We start from the raw sequence: 20459 nt of genomic DNA on the forward strand, positions 1-20459 counted from the left end.
AACCCCTGTCCCTTTGTCTGAGCTTTCTCTAAAGTGCAATGATCTATTTCTTACCATCATGGCAGAAATGATAATAATTCAGTATACATTCTGCCTCAAGCTACCGTGTTCTCTTCAGCTGAAGTAAACCGTTCAAGAATTATTTCCTAAACTTTCAAGTAAGCAGATAGAAGTTTGTGTAAACAGCGCCCTCTGTTGGGATGTTTTCTTTCGCCGCTTCTTTCCTTATAAAAATCAAAAGATGGAATTGTCTGAGGCATCCAGCTGTTTTTTTTCCCTCATTCAGAGTTCGATAATGTACAGTGGTCAACATATAGTAACAGAAATGTTTCGATCATTTTATATTGATATTTGTGTAATCTTGTTTTGCATTATGTTCAATCCCAGTAATTATATATATATATTACTATACAAGGACAACAGGGTTGGCCTTTCTGTGGGATGGAATCCCTCCATACCTGGAAATCTAATTTCTGACATTACTGTCAAACCATGTGAAAGTTATGTGTTAAGGTCATTGGTTTCTCTGTATTATAATATATATTATATTCCAGGAGAGAAAATCTGAATTCAGTCAAATTGTGTTACATCTGTTTGGAGACTTTCAGATATGGTCTTGATTTTCTTTTGTCTTGCTGGCTAGTGAAGAGAATGTCTGTGCCCTGTAGACATTGAATTCTAAATTTCCTAGCTAACTTTCTCTGGTCTGTAGATTCTTCATTAGAAAGTTGTGGGTTCCAATCTGGGGTAGGACATTGCTGATGAAACTTTGATTAAGGAGATTGTCTTATTTAAAGCGCTTGCTATTTTAATAGGTACAAATGTAAGTTACTTTGGATGAAAGTGTCAACCAAATTAAAGAAAGTGCTTGTTTGAGGTGCATAATGAAATATTTTAACAAAAAATGTATTTGCTAAGCAGATAGCGTTTTCAGATGTGTTCAATCCCAATTCTCCTGTTTGCTTGCTAAATTTCAGGGAATAAAATAAATAACAGATTAAGTCTGAGCTGCAGTTCCAGTTTTAAAGGAAGCAACTCTGCACTTCAGCTTTCAGATTAACTTCTTTTAAAGAATTTTGAATTTACTGAGCATTTACTTTTAACCAGGTCCTTGGTTTAACTTTAGGATAGTTAAAAGGGCTGTACCATAATTTGAGTTTTAATGACAGTGTAAATAAAGCATTTATTGGTAGAAATGCTTAATAAAAATACATATAAAAGGGGAAACACTTTTGTGTTTAGTCTGATTACATAGGAGTACATAGAGGACTTTCTGTATAATTTTAGCCACAGTGTTGAGACTTAATTTATGAAATGAGAAGTAGGTTCTGAAGGGTTAAAATGCATTTAGCCTGGTGAGAAGCTACAGTATGTGTAAACTAACATGACTGATGGCTGTCTGAGTGTAATCTAAGCTTCCTGTAAAACCAGATCTCTTTTTGGCCTACGAACTTAATTACTAAGGTGTTACTGAGTAGCAGGTTGAAGGATCACGGAGAACTTTGCTGTTCTTTGCCATCAGTTGCTTTGACATGTTTTTATTAGCTTCCTCTGATTTGATGTCTAATTATAGCTCTGATCATTCTATTCAATATGATGGGCACACTACTATCAAATGTAGATTTTTGTAGATTGTAGACTGTGCACAACGTCTGTACACTCTGCAGAAGACAGTGCTGCATCAAAAGATTCCTACTTTAAGGACTATAGAAGGAAACATCTAGATAACTTCATCCCCAACTATTTAATAGGCAGTTTGACCAGCTTTGTTATTCATAACTCAAACTCAACAAAATAATTATTTAATAATATCTTTGTTTGTTGTCTTTTTAGTATTCACTGCAATTTTCTGTGTATAAATATGTTTAATTTCTGACTGAAAGTCTGCTTGGTGTGATCGTGTACTGAATTGAAACTGTCCCCTGTGTAGGGAGTTACATGAGTCAGATTGCTATGGTGTTGGCGATCAGTTTCTATGTACAGCTCTTCTTTTTGACACGGATCTGTGAACGTCTGAACAGGCCCACCAATTCTCAAGAGTAATTCAAATTATTGTTTTAGTATTTCTTCATCGGAGGGAGATTCTGTTTGCTTGCACTTTCATCATAGTCTATGTGTGTTTTGTATTTGCGGCAATGTTGTTGAGATGTGACATGCATTAGTCATATGAGATCCAGCGTATGATTGTGTCACGCTTTGCGAAAGTGTGTAATAGACATTGTGGTCCCAACTTACATGACTTAACAATGGTTTGGCTGTATTACACATTATAACACCTTATCTTCCTCCTGTAGTTGTCTGATGCTGGTTATTGCAATGTGCTTGAGTGTGCAACAAATCCCTTTGGTAGGACTGTGCTAAAATCATGCTAGCTGTTCTTTTCCTTAGCTAAAGTTAACTATTTTTCAGGTGCTGATAGGATATATATATTAATTTAGCTTGTACCTATTAAAATGGAACCAGCACACCAGTTTTCAAAAACATTACCATATTTTGTGACATTATTGAATATATAGTTTGAACACATTCCAAGATACACTGTTTCTATTAAGTTATGGACTTCAAGCATTGACATAATTGATTTTTAATTCTTTTTTATTTATCTTCATCACTGATGGATGAGTTTTTAGTTTATTTTTTAATAGAATTTGTAAATGCAAAAAAGGAATGCATTTACAATGCAAGAAATAAACCCTCACAGAGTCAGTTTTAATGAAGCTTTTGTGTGGGTGCCAGCGCTATCAGAATACAGGTGGAAACAAGGCTACACCACTGCTTAGCTGAGGCAGGACGCTTTAAACTGTTGGCTGAGCTGGCTTGGAAAGAGTCAGGCTTGGGAAACACCAGTTTTGCTGATCAAAGCTTTCATCACGGGTAACAGCTTTGCCGTTTGTGCCTTTATACTTGGGTTATGGGTCATTGTATTGATGCAGACTGGGGCACAATAACATTGGAACCATAAGTAGTAGATCTTTCAAGGTTGAAAACAAAGAAAGATGACAAAGTGTGGTTAAACAACCACACTTGGTTAAAGACGTTTGTCTTTTGTTCAGATCGACTTGTCTATTGAACCTAATATTATTAAAGTTGAGCTGCTAGCTTTTTATTTAGGATCATGATTCAGAAGGGTACACTGCACATCAGAGTTTTAAGTATTGACTCCACAAGACAGTTAAATAATAACCTTTTGTGTTTTTTCAGGATTTATAGTACATGGCTGCTTTACACCATTCATGGCTCGACTTTCATTGCAAGTTTTTGCTGCTTCCATTAGATTTTTTTTCTTCACTTTTTGTATTTTAATTTTTAGTTAAAGTCTCATTTTTGTTACAGATTCCCCCTCCTCCGTGGTTAACAAACAGCTTGGATCCATGTCTCTCGATGAGCAACAGGGTGCGTTCAGCCCAGAGATATGGCGAGCTCGTCACATCTCTGCTTACATTTTGCTAAGCCTTTTCTCTTTACCCCATTTCATGCAAGTAAATGTGCCTGTTTCCTGCATTTCGTTTAGTTGCATACATAAAACTCACAGAACACTGCATGACCTAGCTTCATCTTATTTTTATTTTTGGTTGAAATCATGACGTCTCTGTCTCCTATTACCCCACCTCCCCACTGTTACCCAGATGAAAAGCAGAATGGAAATGATTTTGGAGATGATTATAATACCCAGGTAATGATGGAGTGCTACAAATACTAAAGAATAAATTATTTAAAAAAAACTCCTGGTTTTACCAGTCTTGCCATCTAATGTGATGTTTATTATCTTGGCATACACTGGCATAAGATAGAGCAGGGGATTTGTAATGATTCAACATATTTTGTAGACATAACTACAGAAATGTTTGTCCTTTTTTCTCTTGCAAAAGAAAACTAGCATATTTCTGCAGTCCTCATTTTAAAATCCCTGCAAACGTTTAAATTGAAAACGCCTAGGGGAGATTTAGGTATTCTTATACCTTGTGTTTCTGCACAAATAACTCCTGTATTTTATGGGGGGTGGGTTTGTTTAAAAGTGTGTATTTCACACCTTGAGTTATGCTCCTTGTGATTAATTTTCACCTAGCAATAACTGTTCCGTTTTAATAATTAGTCCAACCTTTGTGCAAAATCTTCTATTCCTTTTCACCTGTCTGCATTTAATAAAGGTCTTTCACTTACATCCCATTTGTGCTGTCAACATTAATTACTATCTTTTCTTATCCATTTGAAATGTATCCATGCCCCATCCAGTTTTGACTTTTCAAATACCATTTAATGTTAAGGTATCCCAGTTTTACGTCTCTTGACGTTGCCTTTTGATATGAAAACGTACATAAGTCCAAGCGCTTGTCCATCCATGTGGTGAAAACTGTGTAAGCCCTAAAGGATAGGATTAGTTTGGAACAAGAAGCCCTCTAAAGAGAGGCTAGCCAGATAGGCCTGTTTTTTGTCTTGACTGAGCGGTCATCAGTGTCTTTGAGCTGCTTCTGTCTTACTGTAAAGCTGTGCATAACCTTTCTCTCATCATTTGATTTCTTTTACCATTTTCATTCTGCTTTGCTTCTTTTTCTTCTCGCATCAGTTCAAAGCTTTGAAGAGATCATCTATTTCTTTTTGAAAACAATAGCTGCTGAAGTTTTTCCCCCCTTTGAACTGATATGACTTCTAAATATGTATTTGAAGTGTAGATAAAGCTGAAAGTGCAAATTGAAAGCTGAAAGTGCTGTATACTAGGCTTGGATTCCTTCAGTTTTATCTTCAATGTGTGAGACATTGACTTGAGTGTAAATGTGGGAATAACTTAGTACAGAATATGGTGCTGATTTGTAAGTGCTGTATACTGTCCTATCAGTTTTGCTTTTTTGCCTTTATATTTATAATTGTTGTAGTTAAATGCTTGTCGGTTAACTCTTTTTAATCTGCCGTGTCACGCACTGCATGCCTACCTCTGAAATGTGTGCATGTGTGTATATGTGCAAATTTGGTGGTGTGTAAAATATCGAGTGATACTCAAAGTGAAGATTAATAATAATCTTAATAAAGATTAAAGATAGATTAATAATGACATACCTGAAAAGGAAGTGGATCTTGGCAAAAAGTTACAGTTATAATGAGCCCACTCTTCTGATGGTGAATCAGCATGTATAGTTTAGTCTCTGCTATTGCTTCAACAATTAATTGATCAAGCATTCTTAATATTGAAGCAGCCTGCTTAGAAAGCTTAAAAATGACCTGTACTGAGAGCAAGAACCTGCTTTTTCTGAAAATGAACACATTTACCTCAAAGGTGCTTGTTGAGAGCCATGTCTACTTTCTTATTTTAATATTGGGAAGTTTAGCTGCCTGTTTTTTGAATGGATTTCGCTTAAAGTGACATTGCAAGGTTTACTTTTAAATGGGCCATAAGCCGATGAGAAACTGGCGAAAGTAATGTTATCCAGTTTCATTGTGAGATTTTATCTTTTTTCAAAAGCTACTGTGCTCTGCTGGCCTAAAAGTACAAATATTATAGGTGGTAACTGGGAAGTCTTCTGTAATTAGTGTATACATAAAGAACTCTATTCCAGATATATCAGGGTAGTGTTAAAAACCTGATTTTCCAGTGTTTTTTCCTGTTGTCACTGAAATTTTTATGGTGAGACTCAAACTGCATGGTATGATAATCCATTCTTAATATGTCGAAGGTATTATCAAAAATCACAGAATAAAATTGCTTTTAAGGTTTGCAGTTCTGCCATAATTGCCTTTATTGCTTTATTACTTTTTTCAGTACTTTGTTTATGGCTCATTTGGGCGTACTCCTTACTTACACTTAATCTATTTTGTGTTTTTTTTTTTAAATGGCTATAGTAACATGTCAGAAGGGATGAGGTCAGAGTCTCATGCTTTGATTTTCCCTCTTGCCCACTCTGGAACTGTTTCAGGTAGTACAGAAGGTGCCAGTCCCCGCAGTGGGACAGCGGAGCCAGTTCTGAGCTTGCACTACAGCACGGAGGGTACCACAACCAGCACCATCAAACTGGACTTCACTGACGAGTGGTATGTGCCAGGGGGGTGGCGACATTCACTCTTCAGCTAGGGGCTGTGATGTACTCTTTCTGGATGCTAACAGTTTTTTTTTTCTTTACTAAACATATTTTCTAATGATGGGTTTCTCATGCGTATACTGTATATAAAGAGCACAGTTGAGCTTTGGAGGAGTTTTTACACTCATTCTTGTTGTGACAAGTATTCATTATTTTTGTGTCCTCTCTTCCAACACTGCTGAGTTTAAAATTAAATCTGAATAATTAAATGCTGTAAATTATACCTACATAATTCTGATTGTTTAATTGATGTAAACATAATTAGGGATGTTCCCTTCAATGATGAGCTTCAAGGAAACAGAATTTATCAATCATATTTAGCTTATAATATTTTTTTTATATGGACTGCATTTAGTATAGCTATTGTGCATCCATCATTTTCTATCTTTATCCAATTCAGGGTTGCAGGGGAACTGGATACTATGCTGACAAAAACTGGGCACAAGGCAGGATATACCCTGGACAGGATGCCAGTCCTTCACAGGGGACACAGACACAAAAACACATGCACTCACACCTGGGCCAGTTTTCCCAGAAGGAAACTGGCGCACCTGTAAGAAACCCCCACAAACATTGGAAAATGTGCAGACTCCATGCAGATAGTACTCCAGGAGCTGAACCCAGGGACCCAGTGTTGTTGCAGAGATGTGTGGAAAGCTGTATTCTATAGCATCCACCTGATAGAGTGAAGGTGTGAAGGATTTTCTCTTCCAGTGGAGCAGTGGGTTCACTGGGTCATTCGGTGTCTCTTTTCCACCCATTCGACAGGAGCAGCACTGCCTCCAGTTCCAGAGGAAGTGGGGGTCACAGCAAACTAGACAAACCTGAGGAGCCCCAGAAAACACAGAGCAAAGAGGAGTCTTCGCTGGAGAGCATGGAGGCAGGTGGGACATGATGCTGGTGTCTTCTTTTGTTTCAAAATGAGTCACTAAAGACTCAAGTCATGATACAGTATAACAAAAAGTTATTGTGTGTTTAATAGGAACCTTGAGAAAGGGGGGATAGTTCACTTCACAGTTCAGATTTCCCTTTCAAGTGCGTACAGTAGCAAAAACATCACACTATCACCAGCCATTTCAAGAAAGCCTGGTTATCAACTTCTACAATGTGGCTGGGGTAGCCTGGGGGGGGGGGGAGGGGTTATTGGGCTGTGGGGACACGAAATTTCATAGAGGCATTAAAATCAACTCAAAGTGTGAAAAACCAGAAGATGACGTGCAGCCTTGCGCTTTGATTGCTGTTGATGCACTGTGCATGCTGCAACCAGACTAGGATTCATGGCTTACTCAAGTAGATTGTACTCATCGTCCATTTTCCTCTACGTTCTCCTTAGTTGCTCAGTCCATACTGATGCAAAGTCTCCCCATAACATGATGCTGCCACCACCATGCTTGGTATCCTAGGACAGTGTTTACGGGGCGATGTGTGTTTTCAGGCTTATGCCAGATGTAATCCTTTTTGTTAAGAGCAAAAACTTCTATTTTTGCCTCACGTGATGGCAAAACTTTCTGCCACATTCGCAGTATATCTCATTTGAGTTTTAAGACGAGGTATTTTCAGTAAAGTCTTCATTTTTGTCATCTGCCTAAAAAAGCTAGCTAGGGATAGGGATATCATCAGTTTGTGAACCCTGACTTCCATCTCAGACAGAACTTTGATAACCCAAATCAGCCTTCCACTTGTCTGGCTGTTCAGCTGGGGAAGGTGATGTATCTTCCACTTCTTAATGGGACTTCACTGTGCTGAGAGGGCTAATCAGCACTTCTAAAACCTTCTTTTTACCTAACTACTACTTTATTGCTGACTTGTTTCAAAAGCTCTTTGTGTTTGCTTTCTTTAAGAGTTGATTCTGCATCTAGAAAGCCTTTATATACCCGAGGGAAATTATACCAAGAAGTTATACCAATTTGACTACATGTAGGCTGAAACCATTTCACTGATTCTGTGACCTTTCAAACAATTAATTTCCATCTGGAGAATGCAGCTAGAGAATGCCTGGAGAAGCTGGTGTTGTCACACATCAACTCCTCCATCACAGAGTCCCTGGACCCCCTGCAGTTCGCCTACCAGAACAACAGATCAGTGGATGATGCTGTCTCCCTGGCTCTGCATACAGCCTTGGAACACCTGGACACTAAGAACTCGTATGTGAGAGTGCTGTTTGTGGACTACAGTTCAGCATTTAATTCCATCATACCCTGTCAACTGGTGACAAAGCTCAGGGGATTAGGTCTGTGCAACTCTGTCTGCAACTGGCTGCTGGACTTTCTTATCGAGAGACCACAGGTGGTGCGGATAGGCAATAAAACATCAACACCACTCACCCTGAGCACTGGAACCCCACAAGGCTGCTGTCTGAGTCCAAGGTTGTACTCCCTATTTACTCACGACTGCACAGCAAGACACAGCAATAACCGCATCATCAAGTTTGCCGATGACACCACTATAATAGGACTGATCAGTGATGATGACGAGTCCACTTACAGGGATGAAGTTGTACAGCTGCTTAGGTGGTGTCATAGCAATAACCTGGACTTGAACATAAAGAAAACGAAAGAGCTAATAGTGGACTTTCGGAGACACAGGCCACACACTCACAGCCCACTCAGTATTGATGGAACGGAAGTGGAAACAGTCACCAGCTTTAGGTTTTTGGGAATTCACATCTCTAAAGATCTAACCTGGACTGTGAACACTGACTCTATCATGAAGAAGGCTCAGCAGCGCCTTTATTTCTTGAGGTGCCTCAAGCGATGGGGGATGCCAACACATGTGTTGGTGAACTTCTACCGCTGCACTATCGAGAGCGTCCTCACCAACGGGATCACCGTGTGGTATGGCAACACTTCTTCGCGAGAAAGAAAGGCACTGCAGAGAATGGTCAATATGGCCCAGAAGATCATCGGCTGCGGTCTCACCGAGATTAAACAGCTCTATGAGGACCGCTGCCGTGGTAGTATTCTGGCCATCACAGAGGACAGTTACCACCCAGGGCATGAGCTCTTCACCCCACTGCCCTCAGGCAAGAGATATAAGAGCATACGGACACTTACCACTAGATTCTTCAATAGCTTCTATCCACAAGCAGTGAGACTGGCGAACACATTTAGCCATCCCCCTCGGACCACACCTACACCATCACCATCTACCTCATTGTAATTTATTAATTGTACGTCTCCAGTCATTGTTTACACGTCTGTATTGTTTACATTCAAACTGTCTGCATGTTTACTTGCACATTGTCTATTGTTTGTTTGTACATTGTCTTGATGCACTGTTTGCACTTTGTTTTGTTTTTTACACTTGTTTTATAATCGAGAGACTTTCTGTAAGTAAGAATTCCATTGTACCAGTACCGGTTACATATGGCAATAAAGTTCAAGTTCAAGTTCAAGTTCGAGAGAAAAATTGAATGCATGTAGATGAGAAAATGAGAACTGAAGTCATGTAACACTTTCTACAGCTCCGACAGCCACTTAATATAATTCCCCACAATGGATAGAGCAATCAGAAAATGTCTGTGTACAGAATCGTCTCTTACACTCCCTTGGCTATCGTGCAATCAGCGATAATAACACCCTTGACTAAATTTAATTCGGCTAAAATTAAAATTTGCACACAAGGCTCTGGTGGAGTTTTGGGTGCATAGAACGGAGGACTTTATGGACCAGTCATACGTGAACTTTAAGATTATGATTCCCTTCACCAGAGCGGATCTTTGAGAGATTAGGTTTTTCTGCACTTAAAGCAATCAAGATTTAAAAAAAATATATGTACAAAGGCAAAATGCAGACAATTGTTTACAGAAGAATGCACTCTCAAGTAGCGAGAACTATCACAAGAAACCTCAGCTTTTATTATTAATATAGGTTAATGTTGTGCAGGAATGTTTTTTTGATTTATTGTTGCATGTAGTATTAATGACTTGGCCTGTGACTGCCCTGTCTAAGCACCATTATTTTGACTGATTTAACTGTAATGTGTTCATGAAGATAGAAACCCTGGTTCCCTGCAATACCAACACAATTATTAACATTTGAGGTCACTCCCTACTGATTTTTGATATTTGGAGTGTATTTGCTAAAAGTCCATATTAACCTTTTGAGATAATAGGTTAATCTTAGAATTACCCTTGAGGTGACAGCTTTGTTGCTATTTAAAGAAACCAGGGCAGTAATAACCTAATGTTTTTGTTTACTAAAAGTAGTTCACTTGAAAACAGCTCCATGGAGCAGCAAAGCATTGTGCATGGTAATGCTCACTTTCCCTATAGGTGCATCTTAGACCAGATAATGTAATTTTGCTTATATTTAATACAGTAAGTAAAAAAAAAAGGATACAACAATCAGATTTCTTGGCGATTTTCATATGTCAGTTTATTTCACTTAACTCAGAGTGGGGTTGATTGTTATGCAGGACCAGCTGAATGTATTACCGAAATGTTTTTAGACGATTTAAAGTGCATTTGTCTCTGTGTGGCAGCACCGTCAGCTCTAGCGGAAAAGCCCATGCAGTCCAAAGCACTGGAGCCCCCCGAGCAGACTGGGGCGGGACCGGCTGGGACTGGAGCTGGAGGCGAGGAGAGCACGGACAGCAGCACAGAAAAGGCCTCTCCCAGCTCTCCGGAGAGCCCCGCGGCCGGGCCGGCAGAAGAGCTCGCTCAGGGAGCGGACAGTGCCTCATCCCAGCCCCGGGAGGAGCAGCAGGCGGGGGCGGGCCTGGAGAACCCCAGCGAGTCGTGCCGGCGCACCGAGCCTGCAGGAGAAAGCAGTCGTGAGCAGGCCACCCGCAGCTACCAGGATTCAGACGACAGCGACGATGACCCCATTTTAATACCGTCGGCAAGGTATCGTGCTGGACAGGGGCAGAGGTATGTTAAACTGCTGTCAGACACGCTCACCAGCTGTACAGAACTTGTCATCTTCATGCATCGTCTCAGACAAAATAGTTTTTCCCGGGATCAGCTGTTGTGGACAAAAGCTTTCACATCGTTTGTGCAAGTATAGGGTACCAGATTTATTGGTCTTTTTTAAACATGGTGATGCACTAGTGCGGTTGATTTAATTTTGAAGATTTACTCCAGTTGTTTTTATTGGTATTTTGTGTTGCACACGTTATATATGCCCAATTATCTTTTTCTTATTACTTATTTTTTGGAAAGGGCAAAAAACTTTTTTTTTTCTTTAAAGGAATGGTAATATGATCAGGAGCATTCATTATTAAAGCACTGAGGATCGGAATTAGCTGTGCTGCTGAAGTATTTGTAATCATCTGTCATCTGTAGTCAATTTCTTCACTGCACCTTAGCATTTGAGCTAATCATATTTCGTGTTTTTAGTTTCATTGGAGTTGTGTTGCCATTTTGAGTATATGTACAGTCATTAAATTGATGGACTGTGGGTTTCTTGTTTTTACAATTCTAAACCTCAGCTTTAAATGCTGTACTGCATAGCCTTGCACAACATGCAATGTATCTGTAGATGACAAAACCGAAAATAGATTCCAAATGAAAATGTTTTACTGCTGTTCCATTAAGCTTTTCATGCTTTTTGCCCTTGCTGATGCTCACTCCCATATCTCCCTGTTGTTCACTTCTCTTGCCAATTTGAAATTACGAATTCATTAATTCATTAACACAGTGCTGATTGTCACATTTTATCATATGATACCCAGAGAACATTTAGATGACAATTAAAATTGATCGGTCACACATCCTTTAAAGTTGCTGTTCAAAAATGTCGTTTTAATCCTGATATCGGCAAGAGAAAGATGTTGGTATTATAAAAGACCTTAGGTTGTAGGGTCTTGAGGATTTGTTGTCCTTTTTCACTGGTTGGAAACCTCTAAATCTTCCGAGATGCAGGTTGTGCCTGCGGCCTTGTTGTAGTTTCATTACTACAAGAGCAGATGAACTTGTAGTACAAGCCATGTAAATCTAATGTGTTCTGTGCTCTGTGAGAGTGTAGCTCTCTCACAGGCACTAGATAACCGCCTGAATGGACTGTCGTTCCATCCTGAAAGACCTGTGTCGTACATAAATTGCTCTTTCTCTAATATCCCCTGCTGACCTATAATTTAAAGTTGGTTCTGGTTGTCAGCTCTCTATGAAAGCTTCCTGCTTAGTGCATCACAAAACCATTTCATATATCTTTGTGATTATTTTATTATTCAGCAGTATATCTGACCTGGAGCAATGCTTATACTACAAATTGTGTCTCCTTAATATGCTGTAGATTAATTCTAAAGAAAATGCAGATTAAGTCAGATAAGGTACTTCAGTTCACATTTTGTAGAAAGTGTAAAGATAGTATTTACATGGTGATTACCTACAGTAACCTCAGTGGAAAGTAACAGTATTCTATATTGATTTGACCCATGTGTGTATTCATAATCATTATAAACATTTGTAGAGCTAATTGCAATTGGTAAATGTGTATGTACAGATGTGTTTAACAGACATTATATTTTGTAGTTAGCTTTATAAGTAAAGTTTATAAATATTGTGTTCCTTCCAATAGATTTAATTTCAGAGGATCAGCAGTAGGTGATAGAATGATAAGGTAATTCTAATATTTCCTTCTTACTAAAGTAATTAACTCCTAGAAGTGATGTTATTAACATTTAAAAAAAGAAATTCCTGGAGACAGACCTTCAAGTGTAAATGCTTTATACGGTCTTGACTGTGCCGAATTTGTTAGACTGGATCAGTAAAACAGCACTAATCTATAGAACGTGTGGTGTGACAATGCGCTCCGTTTGTGTTGAACTGCATGTGCGCATGAGTTTCGGTTTTGTGTTCTAATTATTCAGACGCTAGGAACCCATAGGAAGCAGATAGACTGCAGTAAAAGGAATAGTCAACAGATATGGATAATATGAGAGATGATATTTGTAGGAACATGATACACCCAATGACATAGTAGTTGGCTTTCTCCATCTTTAGGAAAATATAGAGAATTCTGCTAATCTTCTGTTCTTTTATCCCTTACTGACCATTTAAAACAAAATACTTTGGATATACAACAGATTGTTAGGCCTTGAAAATGTGATTTTCACAGCCTTAAGTAAATAAGAAACATACACAACTTGATTATACTATTACAACTAAATCCTGTAAAATGGACTTATTCGGTGCTTAAACGCCTACATCTTTCCTTTCTTTACTTGTTAAACATTTGAAATGCCCTTTTGATTATTGAGCATCTAAACCACGAAAAGAGACGTTATATATGGGTAAGATGAATGTGCTGTGTTCTGAAAACATCTGCTTCAAGCTGGTTAGGGCACTGGAGAGTGCTGCCACCCCTGGTCTTTTATTTAGGCGATTTTTGTCAGACCCATCACACAGCAGGGCAGCCTTTTCACTGCTGAGGGGCACCACTAAGAGCCGGCATGAGAGGAGGAATGTGTAGTAAGGAGCGACAATGCATGGAATTCAACAAGTCGGATGCATTTCAATAAAAAAACATTCCTTTGTTGGAACACACAAGGCTCCTTGGACATACTGTCTTTAGCCTTTTCCACTCAAGAACTGCTTCTTACAAAATAATTGAAATAGGTTCTACTATACAGTGATTAGTTCCTTGCTTATTTTAAAGCGTGAATGGGATCTTGATCCTTTCATCCATGTATGTAGTTTCTAATGGAATGTTTCAATTTGATTGTTTTAGGAATGTGTTTTATGAATCCTCAATGAAGAGCAATCTGTAAATTTAAACTTAATGACTTTCCACTTTTCATTTCCAGTAAGAGAAATGTACAGTAGCTTTCTAGCCTAAATTCCATGCTTTTAAAGCAATCTGCAAATGACGATGTAAAACTTTACCTCTTGTGGGTCTAATGAAATGTTGTTACAAAGATCAGCACAAATTCATATACCTTTATCTAAATGTCTGAATCCTCTACCTACTGTGATTATTCCTGCTTGTAAGCAAGACTGTAAAAACATTGCGAATTTCAGGGTGAGCAGCTACTTAAAGGATCCTTGAGACTCCTAGTTTTTGAGTAGTGCGATTATAGCTACTGCAACAACCCTTTACACAGCTCTCTGAATTTCTGCCTTATTAATTGTAATAACAATTAGCTCCATCATTGACATCAGGTCATTACATCATGTCACGTTCCTTCATGACATGTCTACACGCAAAGTTTTACATTTTTTTGTCGTTTACCTGCAGTGTTCAACTTAACTGTCATTTTCTGTAGCTTTTACATGAGTTTGTCTGCAACCCATTGGAAAGCACTCTCGATTTCCTATAGATTCAAATTATTTTCAGAAAACTCGGTGTCGGTGTTATTTACGAAGAGGGTCGTGTGGTTGTGTGTAAGCTCTGTGACGGGCTTTGGCTGCATATGAACAATACCCAACGCCAGCCTCTTTACCCTCTGTCACCTGACAAAGCGCCGCAGCCCGAGGGAAGAAAGGCTGAAATGTGGGGCCAGTTTAGGAAGGTTAACAGCTGCTCTACCCCTTTCACAGACGCAGTGCTGCGGCCCGCATCCAGGAGCTCTTCAGGAGGAGAAAGGAGCGGCGTGAGATGGAGGAGAATGAGACCCTAAATATCAGAAGACCGGCAGTCAAGATGGTTTACAAAGGCCATCGCAACTCCCGAACCATGGTACAACATCGTGCAGAGTTGAAAATATAACTGTTTTGAGCCTAGAATGAGTGTAGCTAGGTGGTTAAATTTACATGTTTTACTTGATATATTTCAGTCTTCGACTTGTTGTTTTACATTTACAGTATGTGATCTCTAGAAAGAAACAACTTATTGTGATTAAAATGTTCTGCCGCTCCATTTCCCAAGTTGTAAAAGAAGAATAGATATATTACCTATGGTGCCTTGCAAAAGTATTCAGACACTTGATTAGTTTTCACATTTTGTTGTTTTAAAGCTTGCAGTTATGATATGAGTACAACTCACATTGGTTATTCACACAACCTACTCCACAAATTCAAATCAAAAGATTTTTAAAAAAAGAAAACTAAGAAAAATATGTGAATGTAATGGAAAAGTCATGATTGCATTACTTTTTAGCCCCTTTTGCTGTGACAAGCCAAAATTACTTTAAGTGCACTATATTACTCTTATAAGACAGTTAGTTTATCGGCCTCTGTCTGTGTCTAATAGTAGTTCCTGTGATTTCTGAATTAAACCACCTGGCCCTATGAGGTTCCTTAGCAGGATAGTGAATTTCAAGCAAAACCTATGAAGGCTAAAACCCTATAAAGACTAAGGAGCTTTCAAAGGAAGTTGAGCATAAAGTCGTTGAAAAGCACTGATCAAGAGAAGGGTACAAAAAATATCGAAGTCTCATAATATCAGTATATCTTATCAATTTCAATGTATACCTTACCACCTAAAGGGCCTATATCAGGCTGTCACTCCAAACTGAGCAACCTAACAAGTCACTGGTGACGGATTTCCCTGAGAGATTAACAACAACTTCGAAAGAACGACCCATTTCTGTACAGTAAAGTACTTCTTTGAAATAAGTATAGATTTCAGTGACTGAGATGAGAGAAAAATGTACACAAGTCAACAATTTCCGGGACTCGTGGAGTTTCCATCAAAACACCCGAGTGAGCCTGCAAAAATGGTGTTGCAAAAGGTGTTTTATTTAGAAGAGACAGAATTGGAACTTTTGTCTAATAAATGTTTGGTGTGGACTTATCACAGCACATAGCACATCAGTCAACACCATCCCTGCAGTCAAGCATGGTGATGATACCATTATGTTATAGGGGGTGCTTCTCGTCCATTTGGACTGGAAAAGACTGAGAGGAAAGTGGATAGAGAGAAATATAGGTAAATCTTGGAGGAGAATCTGTTTCTGTCTGCCTTTGAGGACAAAGCTTAAGCTACCCTGGAGTGGCTTAAGAATAAGAAAGTGTGTATTCTTGAGAAGCCCAGTCAAAGTCCTCAACCGAATCAGACTGGAATCTGTGAAAAGGCTCAAACTGTTGTCCATACCTGATCCTCAGTCCACTTGAGAGAGTTTGAACAAATATATCAAGAAGAAAGGGTAGGGCAAAAATTGCATACACCCTGCGTGCAATGTTGTTAAGCAGTCTGTTGATCTCTCTTTTCAAGGCTGGAATGGGCTTGCAGTACACAAACTACTCATCAGACTTGGCAATAGACATTTGCATATCAAGTGCTGCCCAGAGAACGGGCAGTGGGACAGTCTGGAAATGCGATCTGGTCAGATGAACCATCCCTCACCATATTGTTGACAAATAGACGTGTGGTCATGTGGCACCATGCTAAAGACCTCTACAGCCTTGAATGCCCAGGTCCAATAGTGAAGGGTCCTCCTGGTTCTGTGGAGCACACTTTCCCGCTATAGAGATTCTCAATCCCCTAGGAGGCACGGTCAATGCTAATCACTCCTCAATGATTAATGAGTAATCGCTTTCTTGCCAGGAGGGGTGTCTTTCAGCGTGACGATGTTCCCATCTACAGAGCATATGTGGCCAAAGGGTATTTTATTTGAATGACAGTGATGTTATCCGTATGCCACGGCCTTTTCAGTTACCAGGTCCCAGTCGGGCATTCATGAGATATTCTGGAACAGTGCCTGACACACAGGAGTGGTGCCACATCCTTCCTGCAGCATTGCAGACACTCAGGCTGTCCAGGCCATCCTTTTTAAGTGACTTTACACTCATTCCCATTTTTTTGTCCACTACATGTACCAAGAAACAGTTCTTACAATGTCTGTTATTAGAGAGATTGCTAGGAGATCAAAAATACAGCTAGCTGGCAGGCTTTTAGGGATGGAATGAAGGGTAAGGATGTTCAGATGCTACTTTTATGTTGTATTTGCTTTAATTATGTATGCTTTTTACCACCTGTGTTTGATGTTTTTATTTCAGATCAAGGAATCCAGTTTCTGGGGGAGTAATTTTGTCATGAGTGGCTCTGACTGTGGGCACATCTTTATTTGGGATCGACACACAGCTGAACATCTGATGTTGCTGGAGGCAGATAACCATGTGGTAAACTGCCTCCAGCCCCACCCCTTTGATCCCAGTAAGTACTGTATGTCCTACAAGCTTAAAATTTATTATGTACCTTAGAGCTCAAATAAAGGTGCTCAAATTTTCAGGCATTCAGTCAAAGGCCCAAACATCTGTGTCAGCATATTAGTCCCTCAATCCCACATCTGCTTGTCAAGAGGAAAGTTCTAAAAAAGTGGTTTGTCTTATTCCTGAATTTAAGAAGAATTTAAACTAATTTATTTTCATTTCTCTGAATGTGACTTTCCGCAAAATTCCACATCACTCCAATTACTGTCTAAAGAACTTCCTGTTGGAAAATGCTGCTTTAGTCCTTAATTCTGATTTTAACAACTAGAAACCTAAACTAATATCCAAAGTATTTTAGAGAAAGGTGTCCAGACTGTTTTCGACACTGCACAGTGCTTTCAAATTACATCCTGCGTTCTTTGAATTTCTGTCATGCATCTTGCCAGATTGCAAAGAGCTGATCAACTCAGCACATTGTATGGCTTTTGGCACTACTTTGTCAAATAGTACCTTTGCATTGGTCACTAATTAAATTTATATATGCCTTTACTTGTTTATTTTTTTAAGAAAAAACAGCAGTGTAAATGTAGCAGAGTATGTTGTGCAATGAATTGTGAACAGGCAGGAACAGAGACGCACTCCCAGCTGCTTCAATGGAAATTCCAGGAGTACTGTTCAGGTTGCTAGGAATACATTTTCTAGGACAGCATTAAAATCAAAGCTAGCCTCTTCTCAAGAAGATGTTGTGTCCAGCGAGAAAGCAGGCCTACTGCCAACCTCCCCATGCTGGGCTTTGCACTTTGTCACACAAACATCTGTTTGTACTATTCGTTTGTCTCAACAGGGCGTAGTTGGTATTAATAGTTAAAACTGGACAGTATTTGACAACATATATTGTTTTTTGTTTTATATAAATACGCAAGTATGAAACTAACTAATTTGTTTGTACACAGAATATAACCGAGAGATTCGTTTTTACACAAAAAATGATATAATAATGTGTAATTTTTATAACAGAGACACTGTTTCTGTTTTTGGAATTATTTCCAGTATAGCGTTTAGTATAGAAAAAAATATTTGATGGTAGTCAATAAGGCTTACTGATAGAACAGAGTTCCAAAGTGGTAAGGCAAAGAAAGAGTAACAGTGGATATTATACCGATTGTGTCCGCCATCCAAGTATAATAAATGTGAATTATGCACTTAAAGTATGAGAAGTCTTTTAGGCATGAAAATGCCTGTAGGGAGAAATTATTAGTTTTAATTTGTGAAGCTCAATAACCTTTATTAAAAAAATATCTAAGGGTTGGACTATGAACAATGCTGTTGCTAGAGTGATGTATGTGTAATTTCCTTCTATGCACATCTACATTTCCAGTTCTCGCCTCATCGGGAATAGACTATGATATCAAGATTTGGTCACCACTGGAAGAATCTCCATCTTTTAATAGAAAGCTTGCTGAAGAGGTATGTTCTCGGGGGGTTTTGTTAAGTGGGTATGTTGTACATGGAAAATTAGTCTACTTAGGATTAATCTTTTGGCAAAAACTGAGTTGTTCCATCGCACAGTCCGAGTAGTTTTTCTGACATTTACCACCCTGTTTCTCTAACTCTCTTGCCATTCCTGACACACATCCTGCATGAAGCCTATTGCATATTGGTTTAATGTTGCCCATGACAAATTCACATTCCACATTGATATGTGGAACAAAATTAGCTGCATTTTGAGTTTAAAGACGCGATTGTCGTCTGGTTAAATTCTCACTGGTATTCTAGTTTTAAGTTAAGTCTTAAGTCTGGGTGTGACCTGGTAGGAGTTTGTGCTGGGTCTAATACAGACAGCCAGAAACGAAGGAACTAATGGAACATCTGAGTCCTCTGTGTTTAGAGTGAAGCCTTTATTCTAAAATGTGTTACAGACCTGATTCTGAACACTGCTTTAAGGAATACATCTCTGAGAACCGAACTTGAATTCAAAGAAATCATGGTAAAGGGTTCAGATAGACTGATTTGACAAAAGTTTCCTTTGTAGTTGCAGAGCAGTTTTTTATGGAGATTGTCATTATATCACTTCGAATACCTCAGGGTCATAGTGGCCCAGAAACGTTGCTGGGAAGCATTAGGGACAAGGCATGATACACACTGGACGGGCTGCCAGTAAATCAAAGGGCACACACAGACACAAACAGAGATGGACACACTCGAACCAGGGCTATTTTTTACAGAACTCAATTAGCCTTCCAGTACTGTATGTCTTTCAACAGTGGGAGGAAACTGAAGCACCTGGAGGAAACCCACACAAATACGGGGAGAACATACAAACTCCATGCAGATAATACCCCAGGAGTTGAAAACATGGCCAAGAGACATGAGACCGGTGCCCCACTGTCCCTCCTGTTTTTTTGAGATGTTGAATTATAAAACATAATGTTTTACGCCAGTGTTTTCTTCATCTCCCTCTGACAGTAAAATATTTCCTGTCTCTGAAAGGCTCTATTGTAACTATGAACACGCCAAGCAATTTTCAGAACTACCTCCCATTACTCATCTTGAACATCTGTTTAATGAAAGTCAGGATTGTCTTTTCTGTCATCCGGAAACTACTAAATCTTTGACCCCATTTGGAGAACTGTTAAAGTGACGAGTAATATGTTCACAGCTAGTACAGCTCACTGAAATCATTTCTCATGTACAGAAATACATTTTCCTGCAGTGTTTTAATTGTAATTGTATGTTGTTTTCTGGAATAAATATGCACAAGAGGACATTGTTGGCCTAGCCTACATGTAGATGGTTTATTGTCCCAATCTGGAACTTCAACGTAGATTAGAACAAAATATAATTCTTGCCTTATTAACAAAAATATTTCTGTATGTAAAGAAATTAGTCGACCTGTACCCATAATCTTGTCTGATTCTTGTCTTGTGCGTGGCACTGCAGTTTAGTGACTGTGTTCCTGTTGAATCCCTTCTAGGTTATTACCCGCAATGAGCTGATGCTTGAGGAGACAAGAAACACAATCACAGTGCCTGCCTCCTTTATGCTGCGAATGCTGGCTTCGCTGAATCATATAAGAGCAGGTAAATGCACTTCCTGTGGTTTTAAATGCCATTCAGTTTCATGGATCCTGTGCACTGGCTCTAAAGCATTTTTTATGGCATCACCCTACTTGTCTGTAAAAACAGATGAGCAAGAACAAACTAGATATATATATATGCTTTTAACAGAATACCATTACATTATCCATGTATGTTAATAACTGGGTTAGGATTAGAGTTTTTTTAGATTTCACATTTCCCCATCACTTATCAAGCTTAATGTGTAATTATATACTCTTGTCGAGGCTAATTGCAATTTTG

General features: G+C 39.0%; 1 protein-coding gene across 6 annotated transcripts in view; it reads left to right on the forward strand.

The window, feature by feature from the left end:
• The window catches only part of dcaf6 (ddb1 and cul4 associated factor 6), a 47165-nt gene that overhangs the window by 25059 nt on the left and 1647 nt on the right, over nucleotides 1-20459 (forward strand). For 3 of the 6 annotated variants that reach the window (XM_069178719.1, XM_069178723.1, XM_069178722.1), the window contains 9 exons: nucleotides 3334-3393; nucleotides 5907-6021; nucleotides 6837-6952; nucleotides 10551-10938; nucleotides 12587-12628; nucleotides 14548-14686; nucleotides 16948-17104; nucleotides 18479-18567; nucleotides 20075-20180. In XM_069178719.1, coding sequence (XP_069034820.1) covers nucleotides 3334-3393; nucleotides 5907-6021; nucleotides 6837-6952; nucleotides 10551-10938; nucleotides 12587-12628; nucleotides 14548-14686; nucleotides 16948-17104; nucleotides 18479-18567; nucleotides 20075-20180 — 1212 coding nt within the window. The remainder of the gene's footprint in view (nucleotides 1-3333; nucleotides 3394-5906; nucleotides 6022-6836; nucleotides 6953-10550; nucleotides 10939-12586; nucleotides 12629-14547; nucleotides 14687-16947; nucleotides 17105-18478; nucleotides 18568-20074; nucleotides 20181-20459) is intronic. The other 3 variants (XM_069178721.1, XM_069178724.1, XM_069178720.1) reach the window with 2 other exon arrangements.

The sequence above is a fragment of the Lepisosteus oculatus genome, chromosome 15, assembly GCF_040954835.1.
Source record: "Lepisosteus oculatus isolate fLepOcu1 chromosome 15, fLepOcu1.hap2, whole genome shotgun sequence".
NCBI lineage: Eukaryota > Metazoa > Chordata > Actinopteri > Semionotiformes > Lepisosteidae > Lepisosteus > Lepisosteus oculatus.